Below are 25,574 nucleotides of genomic sequence, written 5' to 3'. Positions count from 1 at the left end.
TGGCAAACAGAAGGCCCCACGAGGGTACAAGCTCCTCACAGCTCAGGTGTGGCATTAGTTCTCATGCAGGGGTCAACCCCGGTGACTGCGTCTCTGGCCAAAAAGGAAAAAAAGTATGAAGACTTGACTCAGCCGCCAATTTCTCTAGATTTGTTGGGAAACAACAGGCCCTCAAGTGCTCATGGCCTTGAGCTTGGCTCTCCTGAGAACAGGAGTTCTCAGGGAGGGTGTGTCCTAACCTCAGGTGGCATCCATCAAAGAAAGATGGGGCCCTGCGCCCATGGGCCTGGGAGCAGGAAGCTGCAGAAGCTCACAGGGCAGAGGCTGGAGGCCCCAGTCTGTACGCGGTGGTAGAACCCAGCCTGACCCTCCGATGGCCATGCCCAGTGGAATCTCAGCCGTCGCCACACACCCACTAGCGATCGCCTGTTTATAGAGAGTGGCACAGATGCCCTCCAACATCTGGCCCTCCAGTTCGTGCAGAGATTGGGGACTTCTGCATGCGTCTTCTGGTGTCTCCCTTGGTGATGTGTACCTGTGTGGACCCTGGCTGGGCTGTGATCTCCCACCTACACCAACCAGCACTGGGGGCCCCCATGGACCGCGTGACCAGGATAAGGGAGGACACACAGCCTCTCTCCATCGTAGTGCCACAGACCTGTCCCCAGAACCACAGGTGTCTCCACCGCCCGTCACATGACATCACTGCTCCAAAGAGAAGAAGAACGCTGATTAAAGTGATTCAGACAGAGCGAAGATGGGAAGGGAAGAAATCCAGCGCTAACATCATGCCCTGATCACCGAATGGCAGAGATGGGCAGCATCTCCACCTTGCGGACCTGACCGCAGGGACAGCGAAGGAGAACCTTGGAGGGGAGGGCGCTGTGACTGGGAACCAGGGCGATAGTGTGAGATGGGGAATGACCACGTTCTGTAGTTTTCACGCCAGAACTTGGAGAGCAATCTGCTTATTTTATACTAACATAAAGCTCGTAGCCAAGCTTATCGGCACTCTTTCAACCCAGCTCTGAAGCTTTCTGTCACTGTTTCCTCTTTGAGCATTTCTGTCACCATTGCCTCCTCTTTTAAAAAAAAAAATGATCATTGCTTTTAGAGAGCGAGAGGGAGGGACAGAGAGAGAAGCATCGGTTCGTTGTCTCACTTATTCATGCACTCCTTAGTTGATTCTGTATGTGCCCTGACTGGGGATCGAACTTGCAACCTTGGCGCATTGGGACAAAGCTCTAACTAACGGAGCTCCCTGGCCAGGGCACCATTGCTTCTTCTTGTCCTTGAAAGTAAGACACAGCTGGAGGGGGTGCGAGGAGAGAACAGATGAAAGTGAAACGCCAAGGAGATCTGGACTGGAGAGGGGGCGCTGGGTAACCAGCATCCGGACCGATCGGCAGCCACTGGCTGCACGTGGCCGTTGTGAACTTGAAGATGTGTCCGGTCTGTGTTGAGGCGTGTGGTGAGTATCAGATACACACTAGGTGTTAAAGAATTATTATGTAAAAAAAAAGAATTTAAAATCTCTCCAGTATCATTGAAATAGTATTTTGAGTGTGTTGGGTTGAATCAAATATAATACTAAAATCGATCTCACATTTTATATGTCAGCAGAGGCAGGAGCTGGAGACGGGAGATTCAGAGGCTGCCCCCAACCCTGCTCCCTCTCAGCCTCCTGGAGCTGAGGGACGGGGTGGAGACCTGGGGTGGGCCTGTCCAGTTCTCAAGGGGAGAGGGCTTGAGGGAAATCCGGCGACATAGTAACACGGCCCTACGCAAGCACACAGCAGCATCTCCTGTGTGCCGGGCAGCGAGCTGGGAGCTGGGGGTGCAAGAATGAACAAGATATCTCTCCTGCACTCAAAGAACTCGCGGTCACAAGTGATCCCCACTCCAGGGACAAGGGCTATGCCAGCATCGGGCACCACTGTAGAGGTGGTTGTCAACAGGTGACAGCCACCTTGTTCCAGGATGACCGGCAAAGGTTTCACAGAGGGTGTGACATTTTACCTGGGAAGGATGACGGGTATCTCCCAGGCAGGGAAAGAGGAAAGCTCCCCCCCACCCCAGACAGAGGGGGATCATATACAGCACAAAGACATGAGGGAACTCAAGGACACGGCGGGTTGTCAGGAGGAGGGGACACGAGGCTAGAGGAGCAGGTGCGAGTCATCAAATGTCATGCTAAGGAGACTGAGAGCTTTTGCCAGTAAAATCAGGATGGGTGATGGGAGGAACTTTTAGTCTTCCCTCTCCTGGGTAACTCTCCTGGGTCCTTTAGACTTAAAAATAAACTTTGTTGGACTGACATAAAAATGAAACAACCGTGGACGTGCCCATCGTTGGGTAAGGCCGGGTTCATGGGGCGCTGGGAGAAAGCTGGGGTCGGCCGTGTCGGCCCCATCCTGAACGACAGGAGCAAAGGGGCCCCTGGCAGGGTCAGGGCAGGTGGAGTCTGGTCCCCACGTTGCCGTGGTCTTCTCTGTGACCCCTGCTCCTCTCCTCCAAATGTCCTGTGTACAGAGAGAGCCTGGGCTTAAGGGCTTCTCACAGACCTTTCATTTAGTTTCTAGAATGCCGGAGCTCTTGCCGCATGCTTGCTCTGTGGGTGATGAAGGCAAAAGGAGGAAGAGGAAAGCTTATCTAGTCTACTTCCCTGTCCCCTGGGTGCAGGTGGCACCTGGGACGGCAGTTACCAAATAGATGCTAAATAAGAAAAGGAGGAAACAACAGAAAAACGGGGTGGCTGGTTGTGTGACGGTGTGTGGGGTGGGGGGCCAGCTCTGCAAGAAGTTAACACAGATTCAAGTTCAGACATGCACACAGAATCTTTTCCAGGCCCAAGGCCCAATGTCATGGCTTGACTTTACCTTAAAAAGCCAAAGAAACCCTCTGAACCAGAGGTTCTCCACCTGGGGTGATTTCTATCCCACGGGGGACATCTGGCACCACCTGGGACAATTTTGGTTGTCACAGTTGGTGTGTGTTTGGAGGTGGCATCTACTGGCCCCTACTAGGTAGAGGTCACGGAGTCTGCTCAACATCCTAAACACACAGGGCATCTCTCCACAACAAAGAATTATCTCAAAATGTCAATTACCCAAAATGTTGGTAGTTAAATAAAGTCAAACACTGAGTCACCACACCAGCCGGCGCTTACACGCCTAGGGGCACACCCACGAGAAATAAAACCGTGTGTCCACGGGAAAATGTGTGCATGGATGTTCACAGCAGCACTACTCACAGTCGTCAGAAGGTAGAAACGCCCAAATGCCCATCCGTCACTGAATGGACAAGCAAACCCCGATGTGTCCACAGAGTGGAATGTTACTCAGCCCTAACAAGGAACAAAATACGGACCCAGGCTGCAGCGCGAATCAGCCTCAGAAACATCACACCGAGTGAAACAAAGTCAGACGTGAAAGGCAGCCTGCTGTGCAATCGCACTTATACAAAGTGTCCAGAAGAGGTCAGTCTGGGGAGATGGAAAGTAGGTGAGTGGTTGCTAGGGGCTGGGGAGGGGAAGGACTGCTCACCAGGATAGGGCTTCTTCCCGAGCCATCCTATCAGATGCAGAGTTCAAAACACTGGTCATCAGGAAGCTCACAGAACTGGTTGAAGATGGTCACAAATTAGATGAAAAAGTGAAGGCTATGCTAAGTGAAATAAAGGAAAATGTACAGGGAACCAATAGTGATGGGAAGGAAACAGGGATTCAAATCAACAGTATGGACCAGAAGGAAGAAATAAACAGCCAACCAGAACAGAATGAAGAAACAAGAATTCAGAATAATAAGGAGAGGCTTAGGAACCTCCCAGACAACTTTAAATGTTCCAACATCCGAATCATAGGCGTGCCAGAAAGAGAAGAGGAAGAGCAAGAAATTGAAAACTTATTTGAAAACATAATGATGGAGAACTTCGCCAATCTGGCAAAGGAAATAGACTTTCAGGAAGTCCAGGAAGCTCAGAGAGTCCCAAAGAAGTTGGACCCAAGGAGGAATACACCAAGGCACATCATAATTACATTATCCAAGATTAAAGATAAGGAGAGAATCTTAGAAGCAGCAAGAGAAAAGGAGACAGTTACCTACAAAGGACTTCCCATAAGACTATCAGCCGATTTCTCAAAAGAAACGTTACAGGTGAGAAGGGGCTGGAAAGAAGTATTCCAAGTCATGAAAGGCAAGGACCTACATCCAAGATTGCTCTATCCCGCAAAGCTTTCATTTAGAATGGAAGGGCAGATGAAGTGCTTCCCAGATAAGGTCAAGTTAAAGGAGTTCATCATCACCAAGCCCTTATTATATGAAATGTTAAAGGGATTTATCTAAGAAAAAGAAGATAAAAAATATGAACAGTAAAATGACAACAAACTCACAGCTATTGACACTGAACCTAAAACATAAACAAAAACAAAAACAAAAACAAACTAAGCAAACAACTAGAACAGGAATAGAATCACAGAAAAGGAGATCACAGGTTATCAAGAGGGGAGTGGGAGGGGGAGAGAAGGGGAAAAGGTACAGAGAATAAGTAGCATAAATGGTAGGTAGAAAATAGACAGGGAGAGGTTAAGAATAGTGTAGATGGAGAAGCCAAAGAACTTATATGTATGACCCATGGACTTGAACTAAAGGAGCAGAATGCTGGAGAGAGAGGAGCTCAGGGCGGAGGGGAATAAAGGGGGGGGGGAGGTGGGAATGGGACAACTGTAATAGCATAATCAATAAAATATATTTATTTTTAAAAGTTCTGAAATTCGATACTGGTGGTGGTCGCACAGTTTTGTGAGTGTCCTAAGAGCCGCTGGATTGTGTGCTCCAAAAGGGCAGATGGTACAGTGTATCAACTGTGTCCTTTTGAACGATCACGTTTACAAAATGGCATAGTGCCAAGGTTGAGAACCTCTATTCCGAACAAAGAGCCTGGCGCCAGCAGCAGAATATCTGGTGACGAGCACACAGAAACGAGAGGCGCGAGGTGGGCCTTTGGGCGGGCCACTGGAGGCCAGCCTGGAGATGACCCCAGTGTGGGGACATCTGTTTGAGTCCAGGCTCCTGAGCCGACTCAGGGGACCTCCCAGGGAGCTGCAATCAGAACACCAGAGAGGAGCCCTGAGATGGCCTGGGCGTGGGTCACCAGCATCCAGTCCCTAGAGAGGAGTGTCCCCCAAACATCTCGCTTGAGCTATGGTGGAGTGTGAGTGCCTCTGGGTGTGCGTGTGGTGTTCAGGTGCCGCCCTGGCAAGGATGAGGGCCAGCCCCGGGGAAAAGCTGCTCCATGACACCTCTGCATCATCGAATTCCATCCACGTCCACGGCACTGGGGGGACTGGTCCGACCAGACAAAACCAGGGTCCCACAGCCCACCCCAGGGGCAGGTGCATCCCAAGCACTTGCGGGGCCCTGAGCCCTCCCGCTGCTCATGCACCTTCTCCTTCACTTCCTCCTCAGCGTCACCCCCACATGACCTCACTGAGTCACGGTGCCGAAGGTGAAATTCACCAGAAAGGAGAAAAACCCACGAGAGGGCGTCAGAAAGAGTTGACTGCGCAGGGGGAGGGGCGGGGGCAGAAGGTCAGGGTCGGGAGGGAACTTACCATGGTTTGACAGGAGCATTGTATAACCAGAGCGCGCCCCGTGCCGCACCAGCTCACACCCCACTTTCCAAACGGCCACCCCCTGCTCTTCCAGCAGCTCTGGATGGCAGGCGAGGCCGGGCTCTAGCTCCATTCACAGGTGAAGGAATGCAGCTCAAGGAAGTGACTCATGTCTAGTGAGAGCCTGGTCCGGAATCCCAGCTCTGAACAAGTAGTGTGGACTCAGGTGCATTCCTGCACCTCCCGGCCTCAATTTCCCTGACTTTCCTTGACTCTGAATTGGGACAGGAGGCCTGTGTCCTGACACCCAATCCAGGCCTCTCTAATCCCGGACCAGGTTGTGCGGCTCCCACAGAGACCTGGAACGTGGAGGACTTTTTGCCTCAGATGCCTGTAAGTAGAGAGTGGCTTCTTCTGAAGTCAACCTCTTACAGCTCTGTCCCCAGGAAGCAAGATGCAAGCAACGGCCATGGTGGGGGCAGGTGCTGCTCCCAAGGCCAGGGCCCCAGGAAGGCAGGACAGTCCTGCCGCACACACACCTTCCCGGCCAGGTTTCCCAGGGAGCTCCGGGGTGGACTTTATTTCCTGGGCACAAGGACAACAGCGCTCCCTGTTGGGTCTGTGGCCCTGGAGCAGGTGGGAAGACGCTGTGTCCCCAGCTTGCTTTCTCTGGGCTGCTTCTCCTACGGCTTCTGGAGCACCAAGCGTCTCTGCCTGTGTGGACAGAGCACCTGCACATGGGATTCCACATGGTGGGTGGGATTCCGTGGGCCAAGCCGTGCTCCCTTAACCACGTGGGAGGCTTCCGGGCACTGGGGGTGTCGCAAGCAGCCTGGGACTTCAGCTGAAATGTGGCTCAAGCCACAGGATCAGGGCCAGAAGCGACAGAGGCCACGTGCCCTCAGGGACGTGGCAGTGACCGTGGTGGTCACCAGCGCTTGCTAATGTGCATCAGCACCTGCTGGCACAGCCCTGGGGTCCAGGTGAAAGCAAAAGTTCTGGGGTTAGAAGATTCCGGGCCCTTGTTCCCTCCTTCTCTGGGGTTCTGGGACAATCCTGACTGCTTCCTGGATCCCCGCTCTCTCCCTGCGGAGCCTGTTCCCCCGCTCCCACCACTGGTTGCATCAGAGCAGAGAGGACACAAAGCCGTGTGCCTCCCCAAGAGCAAAGTCCCTCTTAAGCCCCCCCCCGCCCCAGCTGATCTGCAGCCTCCTGATCCCACAGCCTTCTGATCAGCTGACCGCCCCTGAGGCTGATAACTGACAAGTTGAGGACAGGTTTGACCCTCTCACCCCCTGACGAGTGGAATGCTCGTCACCCTGTGAGGACAGTCTGCTCTTGTGGACGAGAAGAGCCATTGGGCCAGCTGATATCTGCAGGTGGCTTTGATCTTGAATTCGTTCAGGCAGAGCTGGGTGATCACATTCCCCTGCCAATCAAAGCTCCCTGCTCCTTTTTTTTCTGGCACGCCTCCCTAGCTCCCTGCCTGCACGCAGCACAGAGGGATGGAGGGATGGAGGGGACGGAGGGGACCCAGGGGACGCTAGCGTCCTGCTCTGGCTATTCAACCACTAGTGTCTCTGCGTGACTAGGAAACAGTCGTCTCACAGCCTGCCCGGGCAGCCGAGGTCGCCTCTGTCTGCAATCAGCCCACCTGTGCTGCTGGGTTCTACTGCAGAGAGACTCGTTACGCTCCCTCGGTGTCGCGCTTGACCTGGTGTGGTGTGGATTCATCTGCCACAGGGGGCGGGTGGCAGATTTGCAGCGTGTGGGGCCAAAGGGAGAGTCCAAAGGGCCCAACTCAAGGCAGGAACAGCGAGCGATACATCAGAGTTGGCCCGGAAAGTCTTACAGGCAGCAAAACTGCAAGGAGCAGGTGGGGGTGGGGGTGGGGAGAGCCTTTCTAAAGAGCTTGCTTCTAATGGGACTAATCTCTTCAAGAATTCTCATTTGAGCTTTTCCCCTGCTAACAGATAAGTGTTGATAAACATTTAAAAGCACTTCCCAGCCCCAACTGGTGTAGCTTAGTTGGTTGAATGTTGGTCCGCAAAGTGAAGGGTCGCTGGCTCAATTCCTGATCAGGGCCCGTACCTGGGTTGCGGGCCTGGTCCCCCATTGCGGTGCATGCAAGAGGCAACTGACTGATGTTTCTCTCCCTCCCTCCCCCTCTCTCTCTCTCTGAAGCACTGCCGGCCACTGGGCCACTGTTGGTCACAGATAAGGAGGCGAGACTCAGATGGCCTCGAATGACAGGCCTTGGAGCTGGTGAGGGAGGAGCTGAGGTTTAGGGCCTGTTCTGTCTGCCCCCAAGTCTGTTAGGGCGACTCGGTGTGGTGTGTGTGGGGGGGGGGGCTGTGCTTTCCTTTGACATTAGGAAGTCAGGCGGGAGAATCCAGAAAACTGGGAAGAGATGGTTGGCATGAAATAAGGGAACTCAAAGTTCGGGGGAAATTGAGAATTTTTTTTCCCTCCCACACAATGACATCCAAGGGGTGGATGGTGGGGGTATTGCCAAGCTGAGGGGGAGTACCCTTCCCCCATTTCAGGCCTTCCCCTGCTCAGCTGCAAAACAGAATTCCTTCTACAGGGTCCAGCCCGCTGAAGCAATAGGACCAGAGAGCGGTTAAGGATGTGTGATTCCAGATGTGGCCACAGGGTGGAGGTACAAGGCTGTTGGATTCCTGCTTTGTGCTCCAAGGCTGGGCCATATCAAGTTTGATCTATTATCATTCCTGTTAAGTGTTCCCCTGGATGAATAAACCTCATGCCCCAGGAAAGAAGAAGAAGAAAGAAAAGAAGCAAATGAAGCTGACTTTAGGAGTATATTTTATTTACTTCCATACAGTCCAACTCTTACCATTTCAACGTGCCATCACTGTGTTAACGGATGGAGGAGAGGTTTTATGTTCTCTTGTTTGTCCTCTGACGCCCCAGCCCACCTCCGCTGAGACCGGTGTCCTTCTGGAGCTGCTACCGCTGGTGGCTGGTGCACCTCGAGGTCTGTGCTGGCTCTCTGGGCAGCTCCCGGTCAGGGCCCAGCTTTCTTCCTCTCCCCACAAAGCCTTGGAAACCGCAGAGGAAAGCAACCCCATCCTCTGCCTCCTTTTGCACCATTGCGTTCTCTGAAGCAACGAAGGAGCGAGCCCAGTGTGCACATGGAGTACAAGGAACGGCTGAGAGCAACCAAAAACCACCAGTTAGCATTTCAAAACTACTTTCCTACACCAAAGTACTTTCTCTTTTATTGTGTTTTCTGTGCTCCTGTGTCGGTGTCTGTGTTTCTATGTGTCTCTGTGAGTGTGCATGTGTATTCCCCCTCTGCATCTCAGAGCAGTAGTAAAACGAGAGAGGGCCCGGCTGGTGTGGCTCAGTGGATTGAGCGCCGGCCTGCGAACCAAGGGGTTGCTGGTTTGATTCCCCGTCAGGGCACATGCCTGGGTTGTGGGCCAGGTCCCCAGTGGGGGCCATATGAGAGGCAACCACACATGGATGTTTCTCTCCCTTTCTTTCTCCCTCCCTTCCCCTCTCTCTAAAAATAAATAAATAAATAAAATATGTTTTAAAAAGAGAGGGAGAGAGAGGAAGTACTAGGGATGACTCACACAAGCACAAAAAATTAAAAATCTGAAGAAGATCCAAACCAGAGCCTGTCTGTCTACCCTCTGGGGGCCTCTTACCCTTTGAAGAGTCTTCTGAACGCCCTGGGCCCAGGTCTCTGAGAAAACTGCTCGAAGGGCACGTTTGGCTGTAAGGTCAATGGTTGGGGGAAAGTGTTTTCAGGAATTGCTCTGAAGGACACAGGGACAAAATCAAGGGGGAGGGTGGAAGCAAGGGAGGGAGGTGGGTTTGGCTGGGGTGGAGGGGAGTGGTGGGGGGAAAATGCAGACAACTGTAATTGAACAACAATAAAATAATTAAAAATAATAAAATAAAACATTCACATAGAAACTAACAAATGTTTGACTTAGGAGAAATACACCCCTTGCTTTGAACAACTGTTTATTTAAAATGGATGGAAACATTATTCAGAGTTAAGAGAAAACCCCTGAGACTTCAGGACGCCATCTGCAGCTGCTCTGAGATCCCCAACATGGAGAGAATGAACTGTGACTGTCCCTTTCCTGCCCAGGGATGACGTCTCTCAGGATGTCCCCACCCCCTTGGATCCTTCCAGCAACTCTGCTCATTTGGGGTCACAGGCAGGAGCTTTCCTTAGCACGGAATCGCAGGTGTGGAGCAGGCACTGCTTAAATAATTTCCCTCCTAAGGTATTGTAAACTTTATTGATGTCTCTTATATGAAAAATAAATCTCCGTGAGAGTCCAGGGGACCTGAGGATGCTTCCCGCTGCCGGTCTTGCAGCCACGGGCAAGCCTTTCCTGGGCCGCTGTCTCCCCGTCTTGGAGGTGAGGGGTCCCCATCTTGGGGACCTCCTGGCTTTCTGCCAGTTCTCCCACTCCCCGGCAAGCCCAGATCCCCCATGTGAGCTGCATCTTTTCCTGGACTCCCAGGGACGGAGGTTTGATGTCACACACAGCCGCGATGAGGCAGAGAGACAGAGGGAAGACGGGACAACAGCCAGCAGGATGGCAGGGTGTCCCGCAGGTCCCCAGCGCAAGAGGGATAGCCCACAGGAGCTCAGCTGCCTTGTTGATCACCATGGAGGGCAGCAGGCTGGGGGCCAGGCCTGGGCTCCCCGCGGCCCACTGAGACTCCAGGTGTTGGGGCTGGAGTCAGGCTTAAGTCTTCTTGATCTCGCTGTACTCCGGTTCCAGCTGCAGGGGCCTCTGGGAGGGGGTCCTGTTGTTCTTAGAATCCTGAGTCTGGGAGGTGAACACCACCGTGGTGTACTGAGGGTCTTCCTGGGGGGCTCGCTGGGGGAGAGACCAAGGCTCAGGGAGAGGCAGGGGCATCATGGACCCCAGCCCAAGAGGGGAGCAGGGACACCCAAGGGGACCACGGGGAGGTTCCGCTGGGGGCTCCAGCCTTTCCCACTGTTCTGCCCTCTTCCTCCTGAAAGGCCTGGGCTCTGGGATCCTGTCCACCCGCCTGCTCCACCCCACCCGGTCCCAGCCGTCAGGGCCAGGGGTCCCTGAGGCCCACTCTGAGGTCATGAGTCTCTGCGTTAGAGAGACAAGGGCATTATAGTCCCAGGGCCACATGTCTGATGCTTAAATCTCTCCCCCAGCATCTCCCCCACATGGTCCTCGGCCTCTGCTTGACCCCTTTCACTAAGGGCAGGGAGCGCTGGTTGGGGGGGCCTGGGGGACTTCCTCCACTGCTTCACTTTACACGTCCTTGATGAAAACCTGAAAAGCAGACTTGATGCCAGAGCGGTGATAGGACCAAAAGAGTAAGCAATCACGGGCTTTAACAGTAGGTCCTTGGTACACAGTAGGTGCTTAATAAAAGCGGTACTTTATTACCTATTAGGGCCATCGTCACCAGTCATCTGAATAGCCCCTCCATGTCCTAGCCCCGCCCACACCCAGCCACAACGGCACCAAGCTCTGGCAGGATCTATACCTGCCCCATTTCCTGCGTGGCTCTGTTGTAAAGAGACACAAGATCACCACGCCACCCCCACAGTGACGTCCCGGCCTACCCCGGGGTCCTCCCACTCACCACTGTGCTGTATTCCACCTCCACCTGCTCCAGTCGCGTGGGCCCCTCCAGAAGGGACCAGGTCTGCAGCTCCAAGTTGGCATAGCAGGGCTCGCTCTGCTGAGCAGCCTGGGGCAGGCAGCAGGGGTGCGGCTTGGCGACTGCCCATGGAGCCCCTCCACGGTCCGCCCTGCACAGGCCTCTGTCCTGGCCTCCCTGCAGACGTCTCCCCTCCCCTCTGTGCTCTGGGGGCCCTGGGCCCAGCTTCCTGTTCTGCCTCCCCTGCCCCCGCCCCCTCTCTGGTCCTCCCTGGACAATGCGTGAACGCTCCCCAGGCCAGTGGCCAGGCTGGAAGAACCTTCCCTCATTCTGCTTTCCTGGGAGGTGGTGGTAGGGGGGGCGGGGGGCAGATTGGCCAGAGCTCAGGACAAGCCCCAGTGACCCCATCTGGAGGGTGTGGTTCTTCCTGTTTGGGCAAGCACCCAATCCTCCATCGATGACCCCCCCCAGACCTCCACTAGCCAGTGGGACAGCCCAACCCCAGCGCCCCAGTGCCCCGCCCAGCCACCAACACTCCCCCTGGTGGCCTTTCTTACCTCATTGGGGTTCTGGGGTGGCTCTGGAGTCTTATCAGCTAAAGAGAGAGGAGAGAGTGAGGAGGTGTGTCCCAGAGCAAGGCAGGGACGGTGGTCCCTGTGACCCATCTGGACAAAGGCCTTTCCCTAGAGATTTCCCTGATCTGCTTGATGGCTGGACCCCGAGGGTTTGTTGAGAGGGTGCAGTAGGGGATCAGGAAGTGAACGAATGAATGAATGAATGAATGAGTGAATGAGTGAGTGAGAGAGCGAGTGAAGAACCACCGAACAAGCAGGAAGGCTCCAGCTTGGGGAGAGTGGCAGACAAAGCCAGTCTCAACTCCCAGAGATCGTCCCCAGGGAAGACAGGACGCCCACCTGAGAGGCCCGGCGGGCAAGATGGAAGAGTTCTGGGGATCTCTTTGCCAACCATGCGAATATGCTTAACACCACTGAACTGTTAACTTAAGAACAGTTAGGATGGCGTGTGCTTTTAACCACAATGAAAAAAAATGCAGATCCGTAGGCCCTGCCCCAGACCTACTGACTCAGAAGCGCTGGGGGTGCGGTTCAGCAACCAGTCTTGAAAAAACCCTAAAATTAGTAAACGGAACTGTCCTTGAAAGGACCTAGGACTGCACCAAACCATACGTCACCATGGTCTGTGCGGCCCCCTGGCCTGGGGCAGCCTGTCCCTCATGTGCAGGAGGCCCACCGGCTTGCGGGACCACCGCTCAGGAACACGGCCTGTCGCTTCTGCAGCTGCAGTGCTGCTCCGCAGGAGCCCTGCCTCTGCACACAGCTCTGAGCACCCTGGCCCTTCCAACCCGGGCCTTGGGAGCTGGGGGCCGCAGGCAATGTGCACAGCCCGAATGCACCCCTGGATCTGGAATGGATGCTGCAGGGAGAGACACTATCCACTCTGCAGGGACCCCCAAGTCTGTGATGAGATACCCACAGCCAGAGACACAAGATCACGTACGACAGACATGCTTGCTGAGCCTGCTCAGTCAGATGGACAGAACCCGCACCCAGGCGCCCGAGCTGTGAACACACTCTGCTCCAGGTGCCGTGCAGACCCACGCCACCCCCACCCCTGCGGCAGGGCCAGGCGTGCGGAGGGGAAGGGCGGAAAGAGTAGGCGGCAAAGAGATGGGAGCACATCGCCGGGAAGGGAAGGTGGCACTGAGGAAGTTCAGCAGCCGCCAGCTGGACGGTGGGACCCAGTCGACCCTGGCAACGACAGTGACCCCCAGCACCTAGCACAGGGCCTGACGCACAGGAGGTGCTCAGGACAGCTTTGCTGTGTGAGCGAGTGAGCGAGCGAGCGAGCGAACACCTGCATGAGCGAGTGAATGAATGAATGAATGATGAGAGTGGGCTGAAGGGGGAACTGGAGTGGCTGAGGGGAGAGGAGTGGGGACCACGGGACGACAGCCCAGACGTGGTGGGCAGACAGGAGCAGAGACCTGCAAAGCCAGGGCGGGAGAGTCCGGATATTTGAACAGAAAGCCTGTCTCTCATCACTGGGAAAAAATAATACCTTAAGTGCAAAAAAAACCCAAAACAGGTTTAAAAGAGGAATAAGGGTGTGAAGCAACATTTTAAGAAATATGTGCACAAATAGGCGTCAAACAAGACTGGAAGGACAGACCTCCGATGCGGTTGGTTTTCTCAGGGAGGTGGGAATTTTACTTTTTACTTATTATGGTTAATGTATTTCCTCCTTTGTGCTTTTACTTACTTTTGAATTTTCTACAACAATCACATGCCCCCCCTTTTTTTTAAAGGGGAACTTTTCTAGGTGAAAGGGCACTGCCGGGATCGCCAGGACCCACAGATGTGGGGCAAACCAGGCTGGGAAAATCCCCACGTGCTAGGCAGCGTCGATGTGTGGGCGGAAGTTTAAAAGGAGGTTCACAAAAATTAGTGGGAGTGGCAGATGGGGAAGAGGAACTGGCTGACATCCATTCTGTCCCCACAGGCCTGGGCCATGCTGGGGGCGGGGAGGCTTGGGGCCCTTGGCGGGGTGGAGGGGCTGGAGAACGGAAGGCAGTGGTCCCCCCCTCACCCTACCCCCGCCAGCACGAACACCCCGAGGTACCAGCTCCCAGTTAGCGCTGCGGCTGTGGAGGGAGAACCCCCTCCCCGCTCACTGCAGCCCTTAAAAGGCTGAGCACAGATTCCCTGGAGAACCCTCTGCTCTGGAAATCAAGAAAACTCTTAGGCCAGGGAGGAAACGCCAGGCTCCCACTTTATCTCAGGCAGAAGTCTGCACGTCCCACGTGACTGTGGGCCTCCAGCCAGCAAGGAGAAGGCCACATCACCCCTTCTGATTCAGTTCACTCGCCCAGTGTTGACTGAGCACCCACGCACCGAGAGCCAGGCTGGGTGCCGCTACTCCCGCATGGGGTCCCTGAATCTGAGCTCAGAGGAGAGCGGCTGGACCACAGGATGCCTGGAGCTTCCTGGCTGCCCATTGCAGCTGGCAATACTAAATAATATTGACATGTTAACTCAACAAATACTGACTATGTGCCTTTTCCAGTCGTGGTCCCTGATCTTAAGGGTTTGCACGGGCTGGAGGCAGGCAGGCGAGGAAGCAGGTGGTGCCGATTTGGTGTGTAAAAAGGCAGGACAGTGCAGATACAGAGGTGTGCCCGGGAGGGCCCCCAGGTTGCTCTTTGGGGGCCAGGAAAAGGCCCCAGAGGACAGGAAGTCCAAGGGCAGCCCTTAGGGCCCACCAGGAGGGAGGCAGGGCTGGAGGCCGGTGCCCAGCGCAGGCACAGAAGGCGAGACTGGGGCCAGAGCCTTGGCGACTGACCGGGAGTTGGGAACGTCTACCTTTTAGGGTGCAAGGATGGGCGGGAGGGGTGGGCAGGGCCCGATGGTGGAGGGTTGAGACTGTCCTGTAGCAGCCCAGACACCTGAGGACATGGGAGGTCACAGAAAGGTCTCAAACAGAAGAGGAACAGGGCTTCACAGGGCAACCCCCCTCCCCCACCCTCAAGACCCCGCTGTGGGAACGGCCTTGCAGGGGCCCTCCTCCCATAGCCAGTTTGTACTGTATGGGGTCGCCTGCTCTGGGTCCACTCGCTAGGGTCACCCGGGATATGCAGCCTGAGGACAGGCGCTGCACGCCCACCCTGGGGTGCAGGGCAGAGGGACAGGGTGCTAACTCACCTTTGACCCGCCTCCGAACCATCCTCCAGGCCAGCAGCGAGGCCCCCACCAGGAGAAACAACAGGAGCCCCAACAAGGAGAGCAGCACAGGGAGCCTGCAGGGGCACAAGGACAGAGCGGGGTGGGGCGGGGCCCGGCCTTGCCCGCTTTGTAAAAATACAGACCAACGGGAGAACATCTTTCTGCACCTTCCTTCCCCTACCCAGTTCCCTGAAACGCACACACAGTATGCTGAAGAACCTTCTGGAGGCTCTCTATTTGGGTACAAGAAAACAGGCATGCACATTATTTTCCTCCTTTTTCTCCACACAGGTGAGGACAGTATAAACACTAGTTTTCCACTTAACAGTGCATCTTGCGCCCTGACCGCTGTGGCGCAGTGGGTTGGGCGTCGTTTCACCAAGTGAAGGGTCACTGGGTCCATCCCTGGTCAGGGCGCATGCCTGGGCTGCAGGTTTGGTTCCTGGTCGAGGTGTGTGGGAAAGGCAATGGATCGATGTTTCTCTCTCACATCGCTCTTTCCCTTCCTCTCTTTCTCCCTCCCTTCCCCTCTGTCTAAAAATAAATAAATAAAATCTTAAAAAACAAAAGCCCAGTGAGCCTTGGACTTGGAAAGGATGGGAAAAAACAAACAGAAGATGCTACATCTTGGAGCTCTTTCCCTGTCAGCACACATAAAAGTCCCCCCTGCCCACTCGTCTCATAGCTGCCCAGAATTCCGTTGCCTGGATTCCGTTGCCTGGATGGACAGGCCATCACGTATTTAACTTGTCCCTCCTACTGGGCACTTCCCTGTCTTTTGCAATTACAAATACTGCTGCAAAAAACCGCAGCAGACTCACTGACATGAGTTAGGGTTCGGGCCCCTCACTGGCTTGCGCCCCTTCCTTCACCCCTAGTTGGCCTTCATAATGTCCTAGCCTTTCTTAAAGTGGCACTGCCCCTCTCCCCAAATCGTTAAGCCCCTCAACAGCTAGCTCAGCCCCCACGTGTATATCTGCAGAGCCCATTTCTGGAAGTGGTGTGTTTGGGACCTGAATTTCACCCCACCTGATGTGAAGACTGTCTCAGGGGTGGGCGGGGAGCTTGGGGAAGAACCTGTCGTGAGGAGGCCAACTGGCCTCTGCCCCTGGCTCTGGGGAGGGAGGCCCTAAACCTTCAGGGTGTCTCTTATGATTGGAACACCCCTTGCATCTGCTGGAGAGTATGCCGAGAGACAGGATGACTCAGGATGGGGCTGGCGACCAGAAGGAACAACCGCGGGATTAGAGATTTGGGGCTCCCAGCCAGCCTGACCTTCGGGGAGTGGGGGGGAGGGGCTGGGGACGGAGTTCCCACAGGTGGTCTGTGGTTCGACCAGTCAATCTAATAAATCCCAGATGAAACTGTGGACACCAGAGCTTGAAGGAGCTTCCCGCTTGTCAGACACCTCGATGTTCCAGGACAGGGAGGCCCCCCAACTCCACCCTCTGCATCTCTTCATTTGGCTGGTCCCAACTTTGTCCTTCATGGTAAAACTGCTACCGTAAGTATGGTGCTTTCTTGCATTCTGCCAGTGATCTCACCAGTTATCAAAGCCAGGGGGGTTTGGGGGCCCCCTGAATTTGTAGCCAGTTGTGTGAAGTGTCAGAAGTGTGAAGGCCTGGGGACAGTGCCGGGACTGAGTCATGGGACACCAGGAGGTGTTGGTGAACCCAGAGGTGGCTTACTTAGGACTGCGCGCATTTTCCTGGTCAGATTCTCCGGGGGTTTGTAACCCCCAAAAGGTCAAGAAGCACTCGTTGAGAGGGAAGAGCCTAAGACTTGGGGATCACACAACCCTGCGTTAGAAGCCCCGCCTGCCTCTGGTAGCTGCGTGACCCTGCAAATCGCCTCGCCTCCCCGAGCCTCCGTTTGCTTATCTGTAAAGTGAGAGCAGTGAGGCGGAGGGTGACAGTGGGGAGCACATGGGGTCACTCACGGAGGTAGTTAGCCCGTGCCTGGCGGCATGACACCCCGAGAAGTCTCTCTCAGACCCCAGGGCAGGTCCAGCGTGGACTCAACAGCCCGAGCTAGGAGACATCGCGGCTTCCGGCCTGGGCCTGGCCAAGGAAGGGCAGCTGGAGGCTCCAGCTGGCAGGGAAGCAGGGGGCTGCCCTGTGCTCCTCCTGGGGAGCAGGCCCACCTCCAGGACACAGGGACCTTACCCGTGGCTCGGGGGAGGGCCATCCGGGCCGTTCAGTCCCTGAGTGGCCTTCACCGTGGTCGGAGCTGTGGACACAGTTGTAATTCGGGCTGTGGTGGTTGTGATTGTTGAGGTCTTGGCTGCAGTAGGTGATGGCGGTGCTGGTGCTGGTGCTGGTGCTGGCGCTGGTGCTGGTGCTGATGCTGGTGCAGAAACACAAGTCAGACCCAGGGGTCTCTCCGCTGACTCTCCCGCCACGGCCAACACCTTTTTGGTTGATTTTACACAAAATGCTCACTCAGGATGGCCAGAGTCTCCCCAGCACCGTCCTGGGCCAAGTGTGCGTTTCCTAATAGGACGCTGCTACTGCCCTCAAGAGTCCTGATTCCATCCTGCCCAGGAAGGAAGGTCACGGCCTCCAGAGAGGCCCCACGTCACCTCTGCACCCTGTCTTGTGCCCTGCCAGCCACTGCCACGTGCTCCCTGCCAGAGGTGCCTGTTTAGGGGCAGATCTGACACATCATTTGTTGGAGCTCCCCCTACGCTCCGCCCCTTCAGCCTCAGCCTCCCCCACAGAGCTCTGGGCTTCTGCAGGGCTGACCCACGGCATCTCCTCCCTCTCTCTCCTTTGTACACTCGGCTCTCTCAGCCTCCCCTTCACCCGACAAGCTCCTTCCCATCCCTCAAGACTGAGTACGGGTGCCAGCTCCTCCAGGAAGCCCCCCAGTGTCCCTTTCTCACTGTCTCTTTCTCTCTCCCTCTACACACACACACACACACACACACACACTCACTCACACTCATAGTTTGCTCTAGGTCTCTGGTCTGATCCCTGCCTCGGCTTTTCTCACCTGAGGCTCTTCAGGCAGCCCAGCGCTGGGACAAGGGGAGGGGGCATGCAGCTCACCTGGGGACACAGTCACCACAACCTTGAAGCTGGGGTCCAGAACTCTTTGGATGAGTGATACATCGATCCCACACCAGTATGTGCCTCCGTCACTCTCTGTGAGGTTCTCCAGGGTCACAGTGAAGGTGAGGTTTACTGGATGGTCCCTGATGGTCACGCGGCCCCTCCTCACTTCTCTCTGTAACTCTGTGGTCTCCACAATCTTGTTCTTCACCAGAGGCAGACATGGTTTTCCACACCAGTATTTCTTATTTTGTCTGAACTTCTCCTCGTACCGACACTGCACGCTCAGGGATCCCCCCACGGTGCCCCTCACGTGGTCGGGGCCACTCAGGGACAAACAGCCTGGAAGACACAGCCCAGCTGTAGCTCCTCACCAGGTGGGTCAGAGTTGGGGTGCCCAGGGGTCACCCCATAGGTCTCCCCATGTCACATCAGCCAGATCACATCTTGAGTGTCCTCCCCTACCTCTCTGTCTCCCCAGTATTTTGAGCCAGACCCCAACCTCCTTTCTTGCTGCCCTGTCCACTCCTTGCTGACCAGGGGCCTCCCATTTCCAAACGTGTCAGAACATAAGGACTTGCCCCCTCACCCTGCTCTCCCCTCAAGTAATATCTCAGCGTGAGCCCCTCCCCCACCCCCTTGCAGCTCTGTGTCCCTGGTGCCATGACCACAGGGTCCTGCCTGTCCCTCTACAGGGGGCCCACCAGGACCTCCTCCCCTGGCCTGGGTGAGCAGATGCCCTGCAGAGAAGGCCGTGCACAGGTGTGACATTTACCACGATACTAATGACTGCAAAGGAGAGTGAGAGGGGCATCAGGGTTTACGGCTCAGCTCTGTGACAAATCAGCTGTGTGTTCTGGGGCAAGTTACTTAACCTCTCTGAGCTTCCTGGGCCTCATCTGCAAAGTGGTGATAATTGGTAGGCCTCACATCGCATTTGGGACATTGCGTGAGATAACAGGTGTAAAATGCCTGGTAAATAACACTAGGTTTGAAATGTATGAAGCTGCTGACACCCAGCTGTTTTTGACCAAGAAACCAGGAATTTCCTATGATCCAATCTAATGAAACAGTTAATCCTCTGTCTAGCAAATGAAGAAATGAGCAGAGAAAATAACCACAGATACAGAGAGAATGAAGAGAACCAAGATGGCACTTTGCAGAAATTCTGTACGGATAAGTGTGTAAGTCTGGATGAATGTGTGATTTCCTGGAAAAACACAAGCCACTAAAATCGACACAGGCCCAGTGTTCAGTGAATACGCGTCTGCGTCCTTCGTCATCCCAGACCACGTTCCTGGTCCCTGTGTTGTGACTCTGCTCCCCGCTCTCCTCAGTTGTCCCCTCCTCGCCACCTTTCTCTGCCAGGCCCTGGCTCCCCTCCCTTATGTGGGTCTCCCCATCACCCACCCAGAGCACCCAATCCGGTCCGTCTGTCCGGCTCTAGTGTCTGGCTTTCCTCTGTGTTTGTTCTTTTATTTTTTAATCCTCACCCCAGGATATCTTTTTAGTGCTGAGAGAGACAGAAAGAGAGAGAGAGAGAGAGAGAGAGAGAGAAATACCGATGTGAGAGAGAAGCATTGGTCGGTCCCCTCCCACACGCACCCCGACTGGGACTCGAACGCACAACCTAGGTGTGTGCTCTGACTGGGAATCAAACCTGCAACGGTTTTGGCGTGGGGAACGACGCTCCAACCAGCTGAGCCACCTGGCCATGGCTCCCTTTCTGCTTGTTTTTCTTTGTCCTCTCTCTTCCTCCCTCCCTCCTGCTCTCCCTCCCCTCTTTTCGCTACCTCCCAGCCCACCACCCCCACCATTTGTTTTTCTCCACTCTACATCTGAAATCTTCAGTGAAAAAATGTCACCACTTTCTCCCCAAAGCCTCTGACCCTATGAAGGTGTCATGATAACTTAGAGATAGCGAGGTGTCAGAAAACCTGTTTTCTGTCCCCTACTCCCACATACCTGGAGCCATAACACCCACAGCCCTCTTTGGTTGGTCTCCTTGTTGGACTCCATCCAACACTTATCACCCACCCCCGACCCCTCCCAGCTAACCAGTCACTCAGGAGCCTGGACGCGGCCTGGGGCCAGGGTCCTCACCTTTTCCAAAACTCTTCCGGGAAAGGTCCCCCTGCTGTCCTATTGTTTACTTTAGGGCCACAAAGTCTCTCTCCACCAAACCCCAGAGGAAGGAGCGGGTCCTCCATCTCAGGCAGTCAGGAGAGGGGCACGTGCGAACCCCCAACCCGGCAGGAAGGGAAGAGCAGAGCCGAAGCAGAAATCAGTGAATCACGAAAGAGAAACACAGTGCAATGAGTGTGCACAGTGGAAAACGGGTTCTTCTTTTGGGAGAGGCGGGTAGTAAAATAGACATTGTAGTGGGTGGTGTAATCAAGGAGAAAAGGAAAAGACCCCCCCACACACACAGCTAGAAAGAGAATTCACCAGGGTGATTCACAAGTCTTCACAAATAAGTCTGTAAACTTGGATGAAACTGGTGATTCTCTAGGAAAAGAGAAATGATCAGTGTTGGCCCCAAACACATTTTTAATGCAGACCAGTAGCGACGAGTATGAGCACCTCGGGGCCCTTCCTGGCGCTGACTGCGTGGGGCAGCGTGCTGGCCACTTCATGGAGTGTCCGTATCTCAGAGAACACACGCACAGCGTACATATATGCAGGTTTTTTTGTTAACTGGGCCTCAATAAAGCAGGGTAGGGTGGGCGGATTTTTTTCCCTTCCCCCCCCCCAAAAAAGAGCAAAACCCAGACAGTTTCCCAAGTTTCTCTACACCTTTCAAGCAACAAACAATTCCAATTGCATTTCAGCATTTGCAGAGAATACAGAAACAAGGCAACCTCCCCAATTCTTTTTGTGAAGTCAGCATGATATATTGAGACTAAAATCTGGCCACATCTCTCAACATAATGCTCCACCTTAATGGTTCAAAGGAGAAAAGTATGTCACCTCCGCAGATAATGAAAAGGCACCTGACACCTATTGCTGCCGATTTTTAAATGTTTTGGAAAGAGACACAAGTGGATGCTTTCCTCAGACCTCGTGGGAAGCACTGGATCCCCTCCCCTGGGCAGGAACAAGGCAGGGAAGGCCATGCCACCTCGGTCTTGGGCATCATTCTGGCTGCCCCCACTTGTGGCCAGTGAGGAGAGAGGCAGGTGTCAGGGGGGAAGCTCGAGCTCCCTGGCCAGCAGATCCCATGAGGACACTCGAACCCTGGCAGGGTCAGTGGGCAATTGGTGTGGAGAGGACCCCTCTCTCCAAGTTAATCCATGACGAGTCATAGCTTCCCAACAGACAGCCCGTTAGCAAATGGAATAGAAGAAAACACGCCATTCATTTAAGAGCAAAACAACCAAAAAGATTGCAGATCTTCTAAGGAGAAACCCACCCGCCTAGAGGGCCTGCTTGAAGCAGCACAGAGATAAATGGGGGAGGGGGATGAGGTTCTGGTCCTTCTCCCTGGAGAAAGCTTCCTCCCTGCCCTTCCTCCCCACAGCCGGCCCTCTGTCCCCATCGCCCTGCTGGCCCCCAGGCTCTGTCCTCTCAAGGGACCCTGCCTACACCCCTCCTTGTCCCCGAGACCATGACACCACAGCCTGCTCCCGCCCAGCCCCCACCCTTCCTTCATACCTGGGAACAGGAGGGCACCTCCCAACAAAATAGCTCCCCAGGCGTGCTCAGAGCGGCCTCTCAACCTCTGGAAAAGCCCCTCCTCCCACACCCACCTCTTTGCCCCTCTGACCACCCCACCATGGCTCGTCTGAGATCAGGTGGATGCCAAAGAAGTCAGACCCTCACCCCTTCTGCTCCCCTGGGTACAGTCCTTTCATCTGTCCATCTTGCCTGGTGGACTGAGGGTGCCCCGTCCTGAGCTCGGTATGGAGCCAGACTGGGGCTGCTTCATGGAACACCTCCCGAAGGCAGCCTTGCCCCCCACCCCCGCGCTCCCCGCTGGTTCTGCCCCAGTAGCCCCTCACCTGGGACCCAGAGAAGCAGCAGAGCTGCCAGAAGCCACCGAGCAGGGTCCCGCTGGGCCATCTCTGCAGGAAGTCACCTGCAGCTGCAGAGCGGGCCTTCAGTCCTGGTCCAGGGGAGGGCCAAGTCTCCCGGGCTTCCACTTCTGCTTTCCTTCGGGCCGGCTGCTTCCTTGTTCAGCTTCGTTTTGGTTTTGTTCCTAGAGCTGGTCAGAAAATGGAGAAAGCCTGGGGGGGCTGGCTGAGACACCCCGGAACCTGCGTCTCCCCTCTCTCACACCCTGCAAAACCACAGGGCCACATTTCCTTCCAGTCGGGCCCTCCGGGGTGCGTGGTCAGGGTGGGACCTTGGTGGGGCGGGGGAGCCCTGGGCAGCACCCTCAGGAAGGCCACCCTGGGGAGCTCCCTTTCCACGAGGCCCCAGCTCAAGGCCCGGATCCCCCAGTTGGCACAAGGGCCTCAGAGTCCCCAAATGCTCTCTGGTCTTGGAAATGTGTCCTCAACTAGACCCGAAGGTCCTGAGGCTGTGACCTTTCTCCCTGTGGGGCCCCTGGCTGGACCTGGCTCAGGTCAGGACACACATCAGGGACAAGGGCACCTTTCTCAGGGGAGTGCAAGGGACCCAAACAAAGGTGCTGGTTCTTGTTCTGGAAGGTTCCACGGACACTTTGGTAGGAATGAGGAGGATAGCAATGCAATCATAGACTAAGTAACACAGGCTTGTAAAGACCTCGACCTCGAACTGGACGGGGAAGGGGAGAAGAGGTGTCACACTTGTCAGTTTATGTGTCAAGTACTTGCAAAGTTTACCCGGCAATGTTTATTGCGCAATTCAGCCACTGAAAAGCGCGGCAACAGTGGGGAACGTCAAGGTGAAGAGGGGATGCACTGGACTGAGAAGCAGGACACTGGGTTCTCCTGTGGCTATCCGCTTACCTCCGGCGTGACCTTGAACAACACCCGTGGCTCCTGTACAGTGTCGATAATAATAGCTCATCTGTGGGAATAAAGAGTATAATAATTATGAAATACTCCACTGTGAGGCAATTACACCCTCAGGCCACCCCTCTCCCCAGAATACATCTTCGATGAAAAGCAGCAAGAAAGTAGGATTCGATGCTGAGAAGCAGGCTTTGCATACACAAAGGGATCCGCTCCTCCTTGGGAACACAGACACACACTTGAACCAGAGCGGAGAGAAAGGGGCCGGGGGCATTGAGCCCCGCCACACCCACCCTGCTAGCCGCTGCCTGTCTGCGTGGTGTCAGAAAATTAAGGAAGGGGAAGGGGGTGGGGTGAGGAAAGGTGGAAGATGGTAAAGGGGGGGTAAATGTTGATGGAAGGAGACTAGACTTGGGGTGGTACACACACAATACAGTGTACAGATGATGTGTTACAGAGCTGTACATCTGAATTGTATATAATTTTACTAACCAATGTCACCCCAATAAATTCAACTTAAAAAATTCAGGAAATGGTGGTTTTCCTGCTGCTCCCTACTACCCATTGGCAGGTAGGCGAAGGCTCCCCCCTCCTTGCCCCCGGTTGCAGGCCCAAGTCCCCTTTCTCAGGCGGGGCCCTGCACCCACAAGGCCTCTCCCCAGGGTGCACGCTGGGTGGGGGCTTTCTGGGCAGACCAGCAGCAGCTTTGAGCCCTACAAACTGTAGGGGCCCCAGAAAAGATTTGGGGATGACTGAGTTGTGAGCTTCTCAGCAGCACTTCCCTCTGCAGGGCAGCACAAGTCAGAGCTGCCCTCTCTCCAGGGCAATCAGTGGCTCCCCATTTGCTCTGCCTCTTGCTCCCCCTGAGTGAGGGGCCCAGGTGCTGCCTAAAGGCCAGGAGGTGGCCCCACCCCCAGCAGTGCAGTGGGAGAGGCCCCAAGATGAGGCTGCCTGAGAAGAGCTCAGACAGTTGGGTGAGTCAGGTGCTTGGGTTGTGGGGGGATGGGTGTACTGGGGGATTGGTAACTGCTATTGATAACAAGGCCACTGGATGAGAAGCAGCTGGGGGAGGGGTGGTAGGGACTGGGACAGAGTGCTAGGAGCCTCTGGTTTCCCTTCCCCAGCAGTCCGGTTGAGACCGGCATCTGTGGCCTGGCCCTGCCCCCATCTGGCCTGCCTGCCCGTGTGCTTGACCCTGGGGACTGCCCACACCCCACCCTCCTGCCCACTTCTGGAAAAGCTACACTATGTGGCTGGACCTTCAAAGCAGCTTGAAAAACCACTGTTCCCTTAGCATAATGCTCTCCAGGTCCATCCATGCTGCTGCAAAGGGTATAAGCTCCTTCTTTCTCTCTGCTGCATAGAATTCCATTGTGTAAATGTACCATAGTTTTTGGATCCACTCACTTGTTGACGGGCACTTAGGTTGCTTCCAGTACTTGGCTATTGTAAATTGTGCTGCAGACGGTGAGGGACAAATACCATATGATCTCACCTTTAACTGGAACATAATCAACAGAAGAAAAAAGCAAACAAAATATAACCAGAGACATTGAAGTTAAGAACAGTCTAACAATAGCCAGGGGGGAGTGGGGAGGGGACAGTGGGGAAAGGGGATTACAGGAACTACTATAAAGGATACATGGACAAAATCAAGGGGGAGGGTGGAGGTGGGGGAGGGAGGGGGGTTTGGCTGGGGTGTGGTGGAGGGATGGGGAGAAAAGGCATACAACTGTAATTGAATAACAATAAAAATTTTAAAAAAGAAAAAGAAAAAGAAAAACCCCTGTTCCAGGGCACCCCACAGCCCATGACCAGCTGGTCACCTCGGCCTATAGCATGCTGTCCTGCTGGGCCCTGGGCACGAGGTGGGGCAAATGGAGAGGAAGAGGAAGCTGCGGCTGAGCTGAGGGGTGGCAGTCCCAGCCAGAGGCCTGCGAGCCCCACTGTCCACAGAGCTGCCACCCCCTGTAGGCCCTGTCCCACCCAGAGTGGGGGCACTGGGACAGGACCTACAGGACCCCTGCTCTGATGGGGGCGGCTCAGGAGGCGCATACCCTGCCATCATGGGCCTAGGCCCTCAATGTCACAATCACAGGGATTGGGGCATCCACAGCTGGAGGGACGACTCCTCAGAAGAGGCCCCAGCCTCCTCCAGGCCCCTCTGAGCCCGCCCCACCCCCTGCACACTGTCCCCTGAACTGTCTATTGCTGTATAGGATCACCTGCCCCGGGCTGTCACCGCCTGCCCCCCTTTTCACAGTGAGACTGTACGAGTTCTCAAAAGCGGGGACCCCACAGGGCCCCCACAGCCCCAGGCTCACATGCCCACCGTACTTCCCAGGGAAAAGGAGCCAGAACAAAGGCCTCTCTCCCCTGACCAAACTCCACCCTCCCGGGAGAGGAAAGGGACAAAACCGATAATGGGTGAGAGCAGCAAGAGCTTGTGCAAGCCCACCGAGCAGAGCACTAGGGTCCCCGTACTCCACCTAAGTTCCACCTCAGTGACAACCAGGCTCCAGCAGAGGCCAGGGGTCCGCACACCTGGACAGAAAGCTGCGGGGCACCACCCGCCTCCAGGTGTCTC

At 55.0% G+C, this 25,574-nt stretch overlaps 1 protein-coding gene across 2 annotated transcripts; it reads right to left on the bottom strand.

The window, feature by feature from the left end:
* Positions 1–8,463: 8,463 nt before the first annotated feature.
* Positions 8,464–24,290, bottom strand: LOC112298893 (CMRF35-like molecule 8). Of its 2 annotated transcripts, XM_045190343.3 has the most exons (10): positions 24,247–24,290; positions 22,982–23,042; positions 22,049–22,251; positions 18,045–18,389; positions 17,160–17,340; positions 14,974–15,068; positions 11,812–11,849; positions 11,237–11,344; positions 9,289–9,356; positions 8,464–8,784 (listed from the first exon to the last, which is right to left on the bottom strand). In XM_045190343.3, exons 3-10 carry the CDS (start codon positions 22,107–22,109, stop codon positions 8,640–8,642), a joined length of 1,041 nt encoding a protein of 346 aa, XP_045046278.2. In that variant the 5' UTR covers positions 22,110–22,251; positions 22,982–23,042; positions 24,247–24,290; the 3' UTR covers positions 8,464–8,639. The 2 variants fall into 2 exon arrangements, with proteins under 2 accessions (XP_045046278.2, XP_045046279.2); XM_045190344.3 differs by lacking the exons at positions 8,464–8,784; positions 9,289–9,356; positions 24,247–24,290 and adding an exon at positions 9,604–10,485 and having other exon boundaries at positions 22,982–23,031.
* Between the last annotated feature and the right edge of the window lie 1,284 nt (positions 24,291–25,574).

This window comes from Desmodus rotundus, chromosome 9 (genome assembly GCF_022682495.2).
Source record: "Desmodus rotundus isolate HL8 chromosome 9, HLdesRot8A.1, whole genome shotgun sequence".
NCBI lineage: Eukaryota > Metazoa > Chordata > Mammalia > Chiroptera > Phyllostomidae > Desmodus > Desmodus rotundus.
This window is presented reverse-complemented; position numbering and strand designations above follow the sequence as displayed.